General features: G+C 44.3%; 1 protein-coding gene across 1 annotated transcript; it reads right to left on the bottom strand.

Moving 5' to 3' along the window:
* Positions 1-9,557: 9,557 nt before the first annotated feature.
* Positions 9,558-19,763, bottom strand: LOC138967047 (M-phase phosphoprotein 6-like). Its single transcript, XM_070339506.1, has 5 exons — positions 19,618-19,763; positions 18,767-18,879; positions 18,133-18,223; positions 11,099-11,193; positions 9,558-10,287 (listed from the first exon to the last, which is right to left on the bottom strand). The coding sequence occupies exons 1-5, from the start codon at positions 19,663-19,665 to the stop codon at positions 10,104-10,106; spliced, it is 531 nt and encodes a 176-aa protein (XP_070195607.1). The 5' UTR covers positions 19,666-19,763; the 3' UTR covers positions 9,558-10,103.
* Between the last annotated feature and the right edge of the window lie 9 nt (positions 19,764-19,772).

Genomic DNA, 19,772 nt, shown 5'->3' with positions numbered 1-19,772 from the left:
TTTTTGATTAGGAGCCTTGGCAGTCTTTCTGATTTGGATCAATGAAGACTTCTTAAACAAGATGACCTAGCTTAGACCACTTGACTGGCATTGATAAGGTTTTTTCTCCACATTTTAACTGATAACAACAGCAGCTTAATAAAGAGTGGAAAAACAACATGGTATTGATAAGTTCTTGTCCACTTTAACTGATTAAACAACAAATTAATTACGAGTATACAGACAAGAGGATCTAGCTTTGGTGGAAAACGATATACTAAGCTGCACCCCCTCCCCTCCCCACTTTTTGAGTTAGTTAGCTGTTGCTTTTCGGGTCCAGCGGACCATAATAGGCCAAATCAGGACCCCCACTTTTTGAGTGTTGATGAAAGTTGGCCGTACCACCTGAGAGTGTCTTCATACGCGCCTGCAGCGTATGATAGCATACAATCGTAAAACGTGTAATCGTCACTTTTTGCAAGACCCAGGGTGACCTTAAAAAACGGCTATAAATACAGATGTCGAAACACAGTAAACACCGACCCGGAGATAAGTACACCCCACGGAGCACAAACAGGTGGTGTGGTGTCTGTTTGCATGCGCTCACCAGCTAATAGCATAAAGCTCAAAATTTCAAGACCGAAGTCAGTTTGCCTCACCAATGTGCACTTGGCAAAATGGAATAGTGCTGTCACGTGAACTCATCCAAAATGTGTGACAGATAGTCTTAAACAGGCGGTTGTTGTTTTTAGAGCATAAGAGTATGTTTGATTAAAGCGATAGCAAACCTTTCAGGGCATAGAACAGAGTGTGACTAGAATGACGCGAGTATGTTTATTTTAAGTTGAGGGACCCACAACAAATAATTGCAATATAATATTTCATGTTTAAAATTGATGGCAAGAGACAATTTTCAGATTCAAAGTCTATTTTCTTCTTATTTTTTTTCTATTTTTTGCCTGGTTTCTCGGACACCAATAATCTAAAACGAAAGAGTCGCCTAAAGAAAGCGGTAATGTGGGAATACCTGGGAGAGGCCTCGAGGAGGGAAAGGCCGGGATGGGAGGGGTTTACGACAAACGTAAACAGGATACATGGCGTTGTGTCCACGCGTCGAATACAAAACTAAAACTAAAAAACTAAAACGGAATAGTCGCCTGAAGAAAGCGGTTATGTGGGAATATCTGGGAGAGGAGGGGAAGGGATGGTAGGGCAGGGGAGGGGTATACGACAAACGTAAACAGGATAGATGTGTCCACATGGCGTTATGTCCACGCGTCGATGTCTCCAATCATCGACGTGTGCATTTATTGTCGTGTCCAAGTGTCCATGTATCCACATGTCCGATTGTGTACGTCTACGTGTTGATGTGTCCATGTATCGATGTGTGCACGTATCGGTGTGTCCACGTGTCGGTGAGTCCATGTGCACGTGTCGATATATCTACGTATTGATATGTCTATATATACGAGTCGATGTGTTCACGTATTAATATCTCCAACAATTGATGTTTCCATTTATCGGTGTGCTCACGTTATGGGCGATTTGTACACGTACTAATGTATCCATATATTGTTGTGTCAACGTATTGGTACGACCACACGGTGTTTTGTCCACATGTTGATGTGTCCAGCGTATTTTGCTGTTTGACCACAACACTGGACGGACAATCGACATGGAGGTCCAGTGCATATCCATGGATAATTATGGCGTACATTGATTTTTTTTTTTAAGTAGACAAAGATATCCTCCCTGGTAAATTTTGAAATTTCTAGTTTCTTCTACAGTAAAATTGATGATATATCGTCGGATATATTCCATCGTTATTGTGTGAAGAAGACTGTGATCGACAAGAAGAAGAAGAAGAAGTGTGAAGAAGACATATCTTTAGTTTTTTCTACCGTCGGATATTTTTCCGTATTCGTTTTATGTTTCAGGAAGCAGATTATATTCCACACTCCTTTCCTTCCAAACCCAAAAACTTAGATATGGACGCATTGACAGATGCAAAACTTGACACGTAATCCGCGTAGAGATCTCTTTATCCCCGAGTACGCTAGTACTTGGGCTCAACACACTTTAATTGTGTGTCTGTGTGTGTGTGTATGTGTCTGTCTCGACTTAACAGTTTATTGCTGGGAAACTACTGGGCGCAGTTCGTTCAAAAGTTGATACACTAACTTGATAATAGGTCCGATTGATCGTATTAAAACTTCATAATGTTACCTGGGACCTAAATGCGAAATAAACCACAAAAACGACTTGGCGGTGGGAGGAATTCACACGGAGCAACAGCCAGCCAGGCAGCCTGATAGAACAGCCAGCCAGCGGGTGGTTTGAGACACCAGGCTTTGCGCGGCGCTAATTATTTCCCGCATCATCACACGCACACACAAACAGGCCGGCCCAATGTGACTCTCGGGGTTAGCTGTTTTAGATCAAAAGGGCTCGATGTTTCAAGCCATTACGATCTAAAGTCAAACGCCTGTGGCGCACAGGGGTGAAAGGGAAGCCAGCCGGCTTCTTACCTCTTGGAACGTAAAGAGAGGCTGTGACCTTGACATGCACGAGCACTTTGGAATCAAGAAGCCACAGACCCGCGCACGATCCCGAGACCAGCCACTCGTTTACGATTGTAGAGATCAGCACACACAGAACAATCGCTCAAGTTTAATTTCAGAAACCAACATTCACACCACAGGCATTCCAAACATTTATATTGTTAAGTTATGAAGAGGGTCGGCAGTATATTTTTCACTGTGATCAAATAAAAGAGAAAGGCCAGTCACCACGCACATCCTCGGCTCGCATGCAATGCCAGTGTATTTATATAGCAAAGGGAATGCCTGTAATTCACACAGAGCAATCACTTGGTCTTAAACGTGCACAAGACAAAAACTTTCATACTGGGGGAGCGAGCCAGTCTGAAGAGTACTCGGGTCCAGCGCGAGCGGTTTTTTTTATGTGTCAAGGTTACTACGTACCGATGTGTGCAGACAGAACCTTACTGTTGAAATCACACTCCCTGTAAACAAACATTCTTACATTTCTAAGACCTACACATCTTGGTTTGGGATTTGTAATGATGTCACTAAACGTCAGGAATTCCATAAAATCGGTGTGACATGGATATTCAATCATTTAAATTGTAAACGCTGTGTTTGGGTCGTCTTTGCAGACCGTAAATTCACCATGCTTTTTGTCTATTTTTTTCGCTTCGTGCTACTTTGTCGCCTTTGACAGCAGTTAACCTTGCGTGCATTTGCTACATCACAGACGGGAGAACCCACATTCGCACAGGTTTCGTCTGACAGTATGAAGGACTGCCAGCACTGAAAAATAGTTAATTATGCACAGTATCAGGACTCTGGCGCAGAAAACTTTGCATAACTTAACTTAAGGAAACTGTTCCCCTTTTCACATTGATGTAATCATTCAGTATACACGGACATTAATTTTTCGAGTTTGTCATTCAGGGCTGCCCATGCACCTAGGGGGTCCCGGGACCCCCAAACTTAGGACCCAAGGACCCCCTCAGCAGAAAATGAGAGGTTCCGAAGACCAGGAGGACGTTTGCAAGTTTTGTGAGACCTTCACAAAGGCGTTGTCAAATGACGGGCGAGGGCCGGCGAAAAAAAGCATGTTTGCATTGCTTCGCCTGTCACTCTCGGAAAATAATAGAGTTCCATTCAATGTCTTTCTCTCTCATTCAATCTCTCTCTCTCTCTCTCTCTCTCTCTCTCTCTCTCTCTCTCTTCTCTGTGTGTGTGTGTGTGTGTGTGTGTGTGTGTGTGTGTGTGTGTGTGTGTGTGTGAGAAGGAGTGAAAGCCAGAATGTTTGTGTGTATGTGTGTGTGAGAGAGAGAGAGAGAGAGAGAGAGAGAGAGAGAGAGAGAGAGAGAGAGAGAGAGAGAGAGAGAGAGAGAGAGAGAGAGAGAGAGAGAGAGGCTGTCATGTTTGATATATGCACCCGTGGTAACGGGTCAGTTGGCCTATACAATAAACTTTCTGAGTTCTGAGTTCTCTCTCTCTCTCTCTCTCTCTCTCTCTCTGGCGAACTGAAAGCTAGTATCCTAGAACATTCTCGGGAGTGTCATTAACCAGGTCAGTTGTTGACGTTGTCAGCAGAACGCCAAAAGTTCTTGTGGATCCATGACGACAATATTTTACATGTCGAAATCTCAACGACGAAGTTATTCAGCTGTATGGTAGTAGGTCTTGATTTTTCAAGTATTAAGCAAGTGTCGACAACAAATACTTTATTGTACGGGGAACGTCAGATTCAACTTGAGTTAAAGGCACGGTCGTTCCCGTGAAAACGATTCGGCTCACAATCTCAAACCTGCTCAGGATAAGGCGATTTTTCCACTTGGATACAAACCCCAAATTAATCACATTTTGACTGCCCTCACACAGTGGGATTTGTGTGTGTGTGTGTGTGTGTGTGTGTGTGTGTGTGTGGGGAGGGGGTAATGAATTGTCAGAAATACATTCATCAAACAATTCCCACTGTGAACAATTCCCACTGTGAACTATTCCCACTCTGAACAGAAAACACACAGGCGGTTGATTGTGGGTATGAGTCCAAGAGAAAGGGTGGTCTTATTCCAGGTAAAGGCCTGCATGGCCATATCTGAGACGGTGAGCCCATTTTTTGCACGGTAGGGACTATCCCTTTACAGATACTGTCTTCTTATGGCGTAAATCATTATGTCAACCACAACCGATTCGTCCACATTAGTTTAAAAAAACCAAAAAAACACCATCGGGGATAGGCACTAAGTGGTTGCCTGTCGCGGATCCTCAATATATTATGTCGTCGCCTGCGCAATAACATTCTGCGATATTGATATATAATGGGCAATAAGAGTTTTTTGCAAACTCCGCCTGTTAATGTGTCGCAAGAAATGTGACGAAAGCGGTGAAAAGTCCCCAGTCCTGAAAAGGAATCATATAAAGTAGTTTTTTCCCCCCAAGTCAAAACTGTATTCACCCCAAGTTGTAATCGTCACCTACTCGGGGTTTTAGACAAAGGTAAATTCTTATAAAGGAGAACATTGACGACTTGAACGTGTTGTGCTGGGACCTTTTCCCACCAACGACTCCAACAAACACACCTGCCATGAACGCACATCTGGAAAGAAAGGACACTTTGGACTGGTTCCGATGGTGTTTTTTTCATCGTGTGTACCACTGGACGTGCTGGAATTAGGATGGCATGGTCATATGGCCCTTGCTCAGACTGGAAAATGAAAAATGACAGAAGGCCGAAAAAGGGCTAAAAGGTTTCAAATTAAATTTTAAAAATCAAGATTTTCACAGATGTTCTCATCCCTAAACGACAAAAAAAAGAAGAAGAAAAGGCGTTGTTTCACACGTAACTATGGTGCAGTTAACTGCGTGAGAATAAAAAAAAATTGTGTTCACATTTTTCAAACCAAAAGTGAGGATAAGAAAGAGTTACAAATGAAGATTTCCTCAAAAAGGAAGAAAGAAATTCCATCTCTTGATACAAGGTCCTTCATTGAAACTACATTATAAATGGAAGGGTTTTCCCCGCCAAGAGGCTGTTTTGGTCTGTTCCGGAAGGAGGTAATTCTTTTATTTGGGTTAGAACACAACTGTCAAAAGCCGGAGAGGAAAACCTGAATTTTGTGGTTGAAAACTAGGCCCCACTTTCTGCAGTTAAAGGTACTGAACTTGTCAAATCCAGGTGCACGGAGCCCCTGGGGCTTTTAGTCATACCTCAGGCAGCTATCCGTTAGAAGAACTACCAAGTTTCATTGACTTGCACCCAAAGAGTCAAGAACTGCGATTTTTTTACGAATTAATTTCGTACTCGGACCCGGCTGGTCTTGACCTATTTTTGGATCTAAATTTAGACCACATCATGCACAACAAGACACGTCACTAGCAAACTATGTCAGACGTCATCATGAGTTTGTGTAAAACAAAATGGAGGCCGGAATCACTCAGTTGAATCGAACTCCGACCAAACACCACGTAATAACTAGGTTAATTTATGCACTCGCGTGAACAAGAAACTGTCGAGCTTCACAGATGTCGTCGTTGGGTAGTTTTGGGTTTGTTTTACTACCATGGAGAATTTTTGAACTGTTTATGCACTCAGCTGCAACAAAAACGCAAAACGAAGGCTGTGAGCTGCACTGTGCCTTTAAGCAATGCCGATAAGAGCCTCGGGCGAGATACGCAGAAGATGTCAGCCCTTGTGTTGACCCTATGTAACCACTAGCATGGTTTTGCTTATATTTATGAGAAACAAATCTCTGACTGGCTCTGATTGTGGAATACATGTTCTTCCTTTTTCAACGTACCTGTTTAGCAAATAAAACAACTGAAGACTCTACTGAGCAGCCAAAAAGAAACACACAGGCAAACAAACAAGTTTTATAGTCATACTTTATTCCCTTTTGAGTGAAACGATTCATACAAAATGGGAAAAAAAGAGAACACGTCTGTGGATATCATCTTGACGAATGTGAAAACCCCTCCCCCCCCCCCCTATTTAACTATCACCATCCCCGCACATACATTTTTTTTTTTATTGTACAAAATTGGTTTTTAGTTTTGTTTAGACCTGCAAATGCCTGCTTCCAAAAGACGTCCTTAGGGGTAAAAAAAAAAAAAAAAAAGCCTTGGTATTCACAGTTAAGGTTAATCTTCCCTGGAACATTTAGTGCACTGGATAATCCACAGAGTTATTGTACAAATTACGCAAAGTACACCTCAGATTATTGGTTTCGAGCCAGTAGAAATGACGCAGGGTTCGATTTAGGGGTGGTGGAGGGGGTCCCGGGTTCTGAAAGCCCGCTATTACCCAGCAAACTAATGTACCTTTTTTCCTCAAAGAGAGAGCCAAAATACCCCTTTCAAATGCTGTTTTTGTGATCCTGGCATGTAAGGGATATCTTTTGTCAGAAAAGAAATCACACACACCCGCGAACGGAGGAAAGTCAGTGTGTGTGTGTGTGTGTGTGTGTGTGTGTGTGTGTGTGTTTGAGAGTGCGTACGTACGTGCGTGTGAGCGACTGGTATCGCGGAGAGAGAAACAGATAGTGGTTATTCTGATTTTCCGTTTTTACTGAATGTGTTTTATTTTCTTGATGATTTTACACATGTGTGTCGTGTTTGTGTATGCATTATGTGAGTGGATGCACCATAAGGATGAATTCGCAGTAATATTAAGGCAAAAAAAAAAATTGTCTGTTTCTGGTAACATGGCTAAAAAAAATAGGGTCGGTAGGTAGGGATTTTTTTATTTTTTTTTAATATTTTCTTTTTACCCCAAATGTAGACCAATAAAACTAACTTTAAAAATCGCGCAAAGAGACTGGATTCACTATACATAGAGACAAGACACTCAACACATTTACAAATCGTCAGCGGACTTTCGTTTTCACACGTTTTTGTTGTTCATTTTCTCACCCTGTCCTTTAACACCAAAAAAACCGAAAAGAATTTTTGAGTTTGGAAAAAAAAAGTTTAGCGTCGGCGCCGAAATTTAGGGTCGGTCGGGTGACCAGAAACAGAATTTTTTTTTTTTTGGCCTAAACATTCTGTATTGTGATGGTAACAGCTGTGCGATGGATAAAGAAGAAAATAACACAGTACGGAGCAAGTGTGTGTCATCCAAACAGAGGATGTTTAGAAATAACTCTGTCGGGTTTGTATAATTGAATACTCTTGCTTTTAGTGAGGCAAGCTTTCTACACGTGCTCCTTGTCCACTTGTTTCAGACACACACCCTTCACTAGTGACTGCCCTTTAATGTCACGAGGGAACGTTTGACTCACTAAAAGCAAGATTATTTACTCTTTCACAACCCATTTAAGTTCTTTCTGAAGTTCGCCTATTGGTAGATTATGGCTCAGAGTAAAATTGTTCAATCACCTCGCCATATAGGCAGACGTTCACCGTCTTTGGAAGAAGCAAGCAAGTGAAAACACAAAAGAATGAAGGTTGCTACCGAAGGGCACATTGGGGACATATATTCTTTTATTCTCCTCAGCAAGTTTTTCTTATAATGCTGATGTGACAGGGGAGGCTACCGCTCCTTTCACAGCAGACTCTGCACCCGAGTTGTTGGCCTTTAAGTCAACACCGGTTGATTGTGGAATTCTGTTTGTGATGGGGTCTGGTGGTTTCCGATTGTCTGTATGTTCATGGAAACCTAAGAAATTAGCCCTAACATTTTCAATCCTGTTTGATTGCACTTCGCCTCCCGAGGTAATCGTAGCGGCACTCGGTTACACTGACCATCATAAAACAGTATTTACATCAACACAGTAGAAGTAAGACAATGGTTATGACTGTCCTTCACCACCTTTCAGCAAAGTGGCGAAAAACTATACAGAACAAAAAAATCGGAACCTTTTAAGACCTTCAAAAATATGACAAAAGCACATGCACACACACACCCAGACCTACTCCAACACTCTTACAAAGTTGTCCCAAACATATTACCTGCCAGGTATAAAAAAAAAGGTTTAAAACAACCAACAGAGGTAGCTGTTCCTAAAGACACTAATGGATACATATTACAGCTGCATAATATAGAGTGTCTTTAACACCTTACAGTTTTAGGTCTCAGTTGTGGGTGTACTCGGTTAGCACCTGAAGGTATCATTTAAGCAGGGATGTCTAGTTGTTGACCCTTACAGCAAAGAGTCTGGTCTTCCTAACGTGGTAATTATGCAAAGAACACTGCTCCTAACCTAAAGAATGTGATTGTGTGTGTTTGTGTGTGTGTGTGTGACTGTCCGTGTGCGTTTGTGCATGCGCGCGTATTAACTTTTAAACTGCAAATAAATACTATTTCTTCTAAATATGAGGACTCCATTAACCACCTTGTAAAATATGAAATACAGTGTAGGTATAATTTTGAAAAGAATCAGCTACATGTATCCCTCACCGTAGTTTGTTTAATTTTTTTTTATGTCAGTGCCTGAGGCTACACTTGAGAAAACCAAATGTGTAACATGTGGCAGCACTCTGCATAAATTATGACACATCACTTCACTTAAACACACCAAACAGTCACGTCACACTTGTCAGAGCAGCAATCATGGGTTCTTCACTTTTTATTGTTCAATGTTTCATTCCTCCTTGATGTCAATCAACAAATAAACATGCATCGAGGCGTATTAAACCAACAAGTATATCACAACAGTGCGACTCTTCTAAGACACAGTGAAACTTCACACCCTTTAAGACTTTCTCCGTGTCTACCCATATCTTCTCTTCATACAGTTGACAAAGTTACCTCGAAGGAAGACACATTTAAACTCTCTTTTTAGAAAGTATTAAACAATGGCGACTGCACGTGAGAGGGAGACCAAAAAGCAATGTACTCATGTTAAAATGACGAACACGGAACGAATAACAGCGACGTTTCGACCTAAGGGTCTTCTTCAGGCACAAAAACACAAAAATACACACATAAAAAAGAAGAAGAAAGACGATAGAACAAATGAAGAGAAGAATAACTGACAAAACAACTGCACTGCACAAACCAACAAATGACAAAGACAGAGAAGCAAGGGAAGCTACTCGAGGGGAAGCCTTATTTGGGTGATCTTACAATTGAGGGGCCACTGTAATACTCTGAACAAGTATTGTCAATGAGAAGTTTTATGACTGCAGACTTCACAATTATTTTCAACACAACAAAGCCTTCAGAACAAGTGGCAATGAAACACAAGCACACACCCAAACAAATGTTCTTTCACTCCATGTGGAAGTGAAACACACACAACCATTTCTATTCTCCACGAATCTGAGCTTAGAATTTTCTATTATATCACGTGAACAAATCCTGAATGTGTGCGTGTTTGTGCTATGTCTGAGACAAGGGTGGTGCAGTGGTATGTAATATCGATGCGACCTTTTGCCTGCTGAAGGGAATTTTAATGGGTCATTTTCAGAATTATTACCCGCCAATGCCGAATGACCTGTTGATAAACCGAACCCTGTCTCTCCCCCAATCTTTTCTTTCATACTCGCCCACAATTTCTCTCTCCCCTCCTCTGTTTTTCTCTCACACATAGCCACCCACCCACACATACAAACAGACATGCACACACTCATACTCTCTCTCTCTCTCTCCTAACTGTCATCTGGTTTCATGAATTTTCTTTTGCCCTTCTTAGACTTGGGTGGCGTTGTGGTTGTCGTTATTAGCTGATCATCATCTTCCTCCTCTTCCTTGTCGACTTTTTCACCAGGCTCTTCACCCATTTTCCTCTTCGTGGAAAACTTCTTGCTGATTATCCCAACCAGAGTGGAGTACCTGTTAACAAGAGAAGTTCACAAAAAACGTGTGAAAAAGTTGACCCAAAATGAAAAATGATATACAGTCAAACCTGTCAATTACAAGCATCCAAAGGACCGACCAAACGTGGTCGTTATTGACATGTGGTTTGCTACTGAGCGGTGATTTACATTGAAAAACAAAATCTTTTGGATGATTCTATGGATTGGTTGTTGTGGGCAGGTGGTTATCAAGTGGTGGTTGCCAAGACTGGTTCAACTGTATATTGTTTCTGAGGACAGAAGCAACATTCTGCCAGGTACTGGCTTCAACTGTGCACATGAGGTTTGGGTCAGTTTTGGGGGTACCCTATTCCAGCAACTAAATCTCCCTGCTGTGAGTGAGAAAGAAATTTTCAAACTGAAAAGTGTGCAAAACTCTAAAACCATGCAGTGCTTTTTGCACCACAAAATGTTTAAATAAAATAGCACAGTATGGATTCTTTTTTTTTTTTTGGGGGAGGCGGGGGGCGGAAGGGGGTTCAAAAAGTGGCACAATAGTTTTTGTTAGGTGTAAAAGACTTTGCATAACCGGTTTCCTGACACTGTAAATGATAACAAGCATTACAATGAGCAAAAAAAAACTTTCAAAAATTCCAGCACCAGGTATCAGTTTCACTACTGAAAGTGCCATCATGGCATCAAGGACATAATGATGATGGCTGTCTTAAGTCCTAATTTTTCCAGTGGACATGTTAAAAATACACAAGATAGCACTTGATTTATTTCCAGGTCTTTTCTGTTTGTCACTGACATTGGTTCATGATGCTGTCGTTGTTTTAATTACTTACCTGTTGGTCATCTCAGATTCACTGACGCCAATCTCCTTCTCACGTTCCTCCGCCTGCTGTAGTTCTGCCTCTGTGTTGTGGATTTTCATAAGTTTCTGAAGCAAAGAAAAGCTCAAAAAGTATTCAGACTGTTAGTGACAGTTTACTATAGAAAATCAAAGGTTAAATCCATGCTGGCCTAGGGGTTCACCATGCATTTAGAAAAAAATACAGAGGGAAGAACTGATTAAAACACAATAACTTGAATAAGGAGTAACGCTAATAAATCCAAAATTTTAATAATAAATTTTCATTTAATTAATATACTTACCCAACTCACATATACCAATTAACTCTAGTTCAGTGCTGGTAACGCTGTACGCGTTCCCCTTGGTAACAAGGGAGACCACCCTAAAAAAGAGTGATCCATCCCATAATATCAGACCGATGTCCGGTCCAACATCCGTATGCGTGCGCATACGCCGCCATTTGTATCATTCGAACGAAGCCCAACTCACTACTTTTTTAGAACCCAATACCACCACAGCGGGGAGGCGGGAGGGTTTAAACGATGTGAGTTGGGTAAGTATATTAATTAAATGAAAATTTATTATTAAAATTTTGGATTAAATTACATATTATTACCCAACTCACATATAGCAGATTGCTACTATAGGTGGTGGGTACTTACCAAAACTAGGCACGCAGGACCTGTCCCGCCGCTACCATGGCAGGCAGCGCGGAGCTTCCATCCTGTCTGACAGAAGCGACGTCTCTGAGGTAAAAGTTGACGAAAACGTCCTCAGAACGCCAATAAGCAGCTTCCAGTACCTCGGCTAGCTTGCCGGACCGAAGAACTGCCACAGTGGATGCCCAGGCTCTCGCCTCATGGGTTCTAGCCGCGGTGAGAGGCAACACTGCCCTAATATCACCCGACTGCACTTGCCACCAGGCATATGCTCGTTTGATCAGAGTGGAGATCCATTTGGCCAGAGTCACCTTAGCTATATCCTTACACCTAGCCGTGTTTAAAGATATGAAAAGAAGCTTTTGACTTTCTGATCTAACAGGCCGAGTTCGAGACAGATAACATCGGAGAGCTCTCACAGGACAATTTGCAATATCGGGATCTCCAGGAGCCAAAATCTTGCTCAAGGGTGGGATGCGCAAGATTGGAGAAAGCTGGCCAGGTTTCTGGTTTTTCGCGAGAAAGCCGGGAACAAATTTGAGAGAAATGGAACCATCCTTCTCGAACGCAATATCCTTGTCTAAACCCGACAAAGAGTGCACCTCACTACCTCTCCTTGAAGTAGAGAGAAGCGTTAAAAACACAGTCTTACGCGTCAAATCGGCCACACTGGCTGACAAAAGAGGCTCGAACTCTTCCGAGGCTAAGAAACGTAAGACCAGGAACAAATCCCATGCAGGGAGAAGCGATTTTGAACGAGCTGCTAAAAGGGCAGCCCCCTTAATAACACTAGCGATAACCCCTCCGAGCGAAATTTTGTGGCCTAATTGCGCGAGGGTCGAAGAGATCGCCGACCTCCGGACCCTAATAGAAGAGGGAGAAGCCCCCTGATCAGCCAACCACGACAGATGGTTGGCTACATGAATAGACCTAGGTGAAAGAGGTTTAACCCCGTTAAGCGCGCACCACCTAGACCAAGAGGCCCAGTGCGATGAGTAAACCGAAGACGTCGATTTTCTATGTGCATGTCCAACGAATCTCAGAGTAGGGGAAGAGGCCCCTGCCCTACGCAAAGCGCTTCGGACAGAATCCACGCGTGAAGGGCCAGGATCTGTGGGTTCTCGTGCTGAACGCCTGACCGAGGCTGCACGAGATCTCCTCTTTTCAGGGCGAGAGGGATCGGGGGCCGAACTGCTAGACGCAGTAGGTCGGGAAACCAGTGCTGGCTTGGCCACAGAGGCGCGACCAGAACCAGCGCTGGTTTCTCTAAGTCCACTTTCCTGAGGACTTTGCCTAAGAGGCAGAACGGAGGGAAAGCATACGCCGGAAGATCTGACCAATCCACTTCCAGAGCATTCACCTTCCAGGCCAGAGGATCCGGGAAGGGGGACACAAAGAGAGGAAGTCTCGCCGAAAACCTCGTCGCAAAGAGATCTATCTTGGGCTTGTCGATCTGCGACCAAAGCCGCTGCAAAGACTGGTGTGTGAGAGTCCACTCTGAATGAACAATCCTGTCCCCTCTGCTCAAAGTGTCTGCAAGGACGTTCAGACTGCCCTTCAAGTACACTGCTGACAACAGAATGTGCTGGGCGTGACACCACTTGAGAATGCGACATGCAATGTCGGAAAGACTGTGAGACCGAGTCCCCCCCTGCTTGTTCACATACGACGCCACGGACATGTTGTCGGTGTGAAGACGTACATGACTGCCCTCCAGGAAAGGCTTGAACGCTAGAAGCGCCAGGGAAACGGCCTCCAACTCCAGTACATTGATATGTAGGGAGGCCTGAGAGCAATCCCAAACTCCCGAAACCATGTGCTCGTCCAGATGAGCACCCCACCCCGTCAGAGATGCGTCCGTAAACAACTCTCTCTCCGGCGGTGGACGAACAATGGGAACACCCCGGAACAAATCCGGAAGAAGCCAAACACCTGTGGTCTGCTGAAACCAAGTTCCCAGAGCGATCGGAACACTCCAGTCCTGGGATGTCTGATCCCACCTTGACTGCAGGGAGGCCTGAAAAGGCCTTTTGTGAACCCTGCCCAACGGAATGAGGGAAGCCATGGATTCCATCTGACCCAGAACCGAAGTCAGAACCCTTGCACTGGCGTGATTCTCTCCGTAGAGAGACCGAATCAGACCCTGAAGCTTGTCGATCCGCCTTTGAGACGGACGGACAGACCACCGAAGTGTGTCGAATTCCATGCCCAGGTAAGTAAACGTCTGGGATGGTTCCAACTCGGATTTTGTCAGGTTGACAGAGAAACCCAGCTGTGCCGCCCGGCTCAGCACCCTGTGCGTATGAGCCTCGCAAAGCCCCCTGTTCTGGTGAAGGATTAACCAATCGTCCAGGTATGCTCTGAGACGGATGCCTTCCTGTCTCACAAGAGCGCAAAGCTGCCTGACCACAATCGTGAAAATCCACGGAGCTAAAGACAGGCCGAACGGCAGAGCCCTGAACTGGTAAGCTTTGCCGCCCCAAGGGAAGCGAAGCCACTTCCTGTCCGCGACATGTATGAGGACGTGAAAGTAAGCGTCTGTAAGATCGATCGACGTTGCCCAATCTCCCGGCCGTAAGGCCTCCCGAACCGAAGTTGGAGTTTCCATGGTAAATTTGATTACTCTCAGAAACTTGTTCAAAGGAGAAAGATCTAACACCGGCCTCCACGCCCCCGAGGCTTTTGGCACTACAAAAAGTCTGCCGTAAAACCCCGGGGACCGCGCGTCCAAGACCTCCTCTATAGCTCCCTTGAGCAGCAGAGCCGAGACCTCCTCCTGGACCGCGTTCCGTGCCACCAAATCCTTTGGCGCCCTGCAGGGCGGGATTATCCTGACCAGGGGAGCCTTCTGCCCTGACCAGAGAAGCCGGAACCCCGAACACACTATCCCCGTGACCCACTTGCTGGCCACCAGTTGCAGCCAGGAAGAAAGGGCCCTGGACGGGCCGCCCGCTACAACCAGCGCGGGGGCCACAGGGATGTGTTGTTCGGGGAAGTTTCATTGGGGGTGAGGCTTACGCCCCGACCCCCTGGAACCCCCGAAAGACTGACCCCTCTTAGGGTATGGAGCTCCACGCCCCCTACCCCTGGAGGAGAATGACTGCTTCTGGGCCTTCCCACCACCTGACGAAGACGTCTGAGGCTTAGCAGAGGAAAACGCCTGAGTCTGAGACTTGCCCTGAGGCTTCTGGAAGCCCTGTGAAGCCAGACGCGCGATCGCTACATCCCGCGCGTCCTGCGTCTCTTTCTGGAGTGCATCGAAAGACGCCTGCCCTAAGAGAGACCCCTCAGCAAAAGGGGAGACCTTCAGCCTCTCCACAGTCGCGGTGTCCCGAAATCTGGACCCCGTCAAGAAGGCTGATCTCCTTGAAAGCACTGCGTGAGTATACAGCCGGGCAGACAAGGCAACCTGTTCTCTAGTCACCTTGCCCAGAGTAGCCAGCAGTGTCGAAACATCTGTTGGCGACGCATCGAACCGAAATTCAAAAGGATCAAGAGATGTGGCAATCGATCTCGACAAAGACCTTTGCAGAGACTCCGACAAGGACATGAGCTCCAGCAAAGACCTGCCGACTTCCTCCAAGGCTGAGAGAGAACCGTCAGTACATGGGACCACTCTATCCCTATTGTACCCATCTTCTCTCAAAGCAGCAAGTTCCGGCGTCACCGGAAGTGCCCCTGACGGCAGAGCAAAAGTGTCAATCAGGCTCACAGGATAAGGGTTGAGCTTGAACTTCGGAACACCGGAAGCTGCTTGAGCCCCAGGCTGAGCCAGCCAAGAGACAACGTCCTCCGGAGCATCGCCGTGCTGAACCAACAACGGCACCGCCGGTTTGCGTTTACCACACAAGACGTTCGCCATTTCATAGGCAATAGTTGACGATTCCCGGAAGCGGAAGCGAGGCCGTTGCTCCTGTGCACTCCGGAAATCGTCAAAAGCAGACCGAGGTGGGTGAAGCTGAGCCCTGTCCTTCACCACCCCTTCCGGAAAGTATCTGAACGCCGTTTCCGCCGCCAGCGCCACTGCGGCTGACAGCTTCACAGGCAAATTCAGTTGGGAATCCTCTACCACTGAGGCATCCCCGTCTTCCGCCCTACCCTCCGACTCGAGATCAAGCTCGGAGCCAGGAGGCAGAACATCAGACATCAGTTTATCGTCGGCAGAACCGACCACTTCCTGCCCCCTGGGCGGAAGAGGACTAAAACGGTCCCCGATATTCTCATAAAGAGACGTACGGAGGCGCTCGTCCTTTCGCTGCTCATAAGAACTCTCACGGCCTCCAACGCACGAGAGAGCCCCCTGAGCTCGCACACCGGCAAGCGGTGTAGACATACCTTGTACTGGTGTCACATTCAGGAGAGACACCAACTTGGTACCCCCATCCTGCGAAGCATGGACATCCGCCCGAGTCACAGTCGCCGAAGGCTTAGCGGAAGTCGAAGCCGGAACTGCAGGAGACTGCCGTACCTGTGCTAAGGAGAGAACATCAGAAACACCAGACGGAAGCGCTCGTAATTCCTCCCTAGTGGAAGATAATTCCGACGCAAGTGTCGAAACTTGAGCGCTCAAAGTCAACAATAAAGACGCAACTTCAGTTGGCGCTAACCCAGGGCAGCCATCTGAAGTTGAAGCAGAAGCAGAAGAAGAAGAAGCTTTGCCCGAAACACCACTCTTGCCAGAACGTAAACAAGCCTGACCGGAAGTTAAACTGACGTCTGCTAACACGGGAGATTTAACAGAAGTTGAATCAGAAGAAACAGACGCGGATTTTCCTGCGCCCTTCTCTCTCCTCGAGCTACGTTTAGGAGGCGAATCGTCAGGCACCTGCTTCCTTTTCACGCTATCAACAAGCGCAGCCTCCGCCATAGCAAAAATAACTCACGAAAAATTTCAAAGAAAACAATTTCAGAAAAATTTCACAAGTACAAAACGAGCGACGAAAACGTCGCTAAAGTTATAACAAAACGGAAAGATCTCACCACACAGCTAGGTAAAGGTGAACAGATAGGCGACGACCAAGGGGAGATGCCAAAGCCAAGGACTAAGGCGAAAAACTGCAAACAGCAGGAGCGTACATCAGAAGCGTCCTTCCCAGTTGAACCGCTGAGAGAGAATGATACAAATGGCGGCGTATGCGCACGCATACGGATGTTGGACCGGACATCGGTCTGATATTATGGGATGGATCACTCTTTTTTAGGGTGGTCTCCCTTGTTACCAAGGGGAACGCGTACAGCGTTACCAGCACTGAACTAGAGTTAATTGGTATATGTGAGTTGGGTAATAATATGTAATTTAATAAAAGTTAAAATCTCCTGTCTGTTGTGATTAACCTGAGCTGCACCTGAATGTCATGTAAGCAATCATATCTATGACAAATCAACACATTCAAACTTAAAAACTGCCCTTGGTATCAGTTAAAAGTTAAATTTAAAAAGAATACTCAAGAATCCAGTATGTCTGACAATTTGTTTTTAAATTAAGAAAGTAAACTGAAAGCTAACAATGAGGAGAACATAAAGTAACAATGAAGCCTCTAGTTCCCTAACAGTAACACGTCATGGCTTGAAACTCAGATTTATCATCTGAGAAAAAAATAGAAGTAACTTAGTAAGCACTCAAATTCTAAATGCATACGACATGTGCAATAAGGCCCAAAAAAAAAATAGGTCTGTTTACGGTAACCCGACCGACCCTAGTTTTTTCGCGCGACCCTAGACTTTTTTTTGGCATTTGGAAAAAAAAGAAAAAAAAAATTGTTTTTTTGGCAAAATAACGTAAAAATATGGTTTTTGGGGAGAAAAAAAAAAAAAAAAAAAAAAAAAAAATCCCGACCTACCGACCCTATTTTTTGGGCCTATGTTACCGTAAACAGACCTATTTTTTTTTTTGGCCTAAAGTAAGTGAGAGTCATGCCGCATTTCCTGTCACCTGAGAGAATAACAAGCATTGAAATTAACAAGCGACTTTCATTCTCATCAGATTTATCAGTTTGTTTGCTACAATACAATATAGATGTCCATCGATCGTTTGGTGTGCACGTTAAAGATCCCACGATTGACAAAAGGGTCTTTCCTGGCAAAATTGTATATATATGCATAGACAAAAATGTCCATCAAATACCCGTGTGACTTGGAATAAAGGCCGTGAAAGGTGAATGCTCGCCCTAATAGGCTTGAGGTTTGCTGGTCGATGTGAATGCGTGATATATTGTGTAAAAAATTCCATCTCACACGGCATTAATAGGTAACATGCGCCTTGAGTCGCCTTGTGTGGTGAGATATGTGTGCGATATAAATTCTCGTAAATAAATAAATGACACACATGAAATAGCTTAATGGTTCAACAGGGGAGAAGAGTGTGTACCTCAACTTCTGGATTAAATCCTTTGAATGACATTCTCCCATACTGTAGATTTTCACATGTTATGTAGCTTGGCTGAACAACAAACTTCTCCCTGCAAACAGATACTGTACATTAGTCACATATATTTCACATTCACAAGCTGACAACGTTTTTATTTTGTATTCTAGTATCTACAGAACCTAAGTTTTTTTTTTATCAACTTACACATTGCAAGTTGAGCCTAAATCGCATCTATTATATATGCTGAAATAAAAAGCAACATGTTTTGGTGGGAAATTAAAACGAAAACAGCTGCAGAATGTTATCAACAAACACACAATGCAAACAAATACCCAAAGATTTCTTTGATGTGTGGTCATGATCGAAAATGCACATGTGTTAACAGAGTGTTTCACCACATACAGTGGAACGCCCTTTGCAAGACCTTAAAAATCTGAGGGAAAAAAGGTCTCAAATGGAGAGAGTCTTAAACGAAGTAAATTCATGGACATTAAGACCAGAAAATCCCAACAAATGTAGCGTTTTGAAACGGGGAAAGTCAAAAAATGAAAGGTCTGAAAAGGGGGCCTCCACTTTGTAGAAAGACATACATACACTGATACAGGCACTGACAAACACCTACACATAGACCTACTCTCTCTGTGTGAGCTGTGGCAGGTCGAGCACCCAGTGCTCATCGTCAATCACTCTTTGCTTTTCTTCTTCGTTCTGCTCCACTTCCATACGCAGCACACTACGCTGCATGAACTGCACACAATCAAGATCAGATTTTAACAATGAAGGATGCAATAGACCCTATCAGTATTCCAAGCTCTTGTAATCTCTCGCAAACTTCAGAGCATAGCAAAGCATGCGGTACAGCGATCTCGTGCGAGCTGCACAAGCCAAGGTTCGAAGTTTTCGCGATGTTGAAAGCATAACAAAGAGCGTGTCTCGCAAGAACTGCTCAGATTTTTAATTTTAATTTTTATTTTATTTTTATTTTTGTTTAACGCCCAGCCGACCACGAAGGGCCATATCAGGGCGGTGCTGCTTTAACATATAACGTGCGCCACACACAAGACAGAAGTCGAGCTGCTCAGATACGGAAAAGGTCTATTCAATTATTTACTGTAAGAGATCCATGCATGTCTTTTTTCCCATATAACCTATTCATTAGGTAACCGTCACAACTTCCTCGTTCTACCCGACTCTAGTTGTTTAGCTGTGATTCAGTGATTAGCTGCATTAATTGATAAATCATATTACGCTGTTTCAATGATTAGCTGCATAAATCAGTCACAAAAGAAAAAAAACCCTTGCGTCGGATTTTCTTTTCACCATGGAAGTTCTGTTTAAAAGCCGAGTGTAAAAGAAAAAGTTACAAATCATCACCGTTGATTTTACACCAGCACGATAGATGCACATAAATTCAGCGAACAGAACCATGTCTCTGGTGCAATGAAATGCTACTTGACTTCGACAAAATACATAACATTTCCTCACTTTCATCATTAAGACATTTTTCGATAATTTGGCTGGGTTCTCTTCCATCTTGCTTGATCAGTTTAGCTAACTTGATCGAAATCTGCCAGTCCCACATGTACCGGAAGTTTACAAGTGGCTTCTTTAGAGACTTTAGAAACACAAGAGCAAACGCA

The sequence above is a fragment of the Littorina saxatilis genome, linkage group LG1 (assembly GCF_037325665.1).
Source record: "Littorina saxatilis isolate snail1 linkage group LG1, US_GU_Lsax_2.0, whole genome shotgun sequence".
In the NCBI taxonomy this organism is placed as follows: domain Eukaryota; kingdom Metazoa; phylum Mollusca; class Gastropoda; order Littorinimorpha; family Littorinidae; genus Littorina; species Littorina saxatilis.
This window is presented reverse-complemented; position numbering and strand designations above follow the sequence as displayed.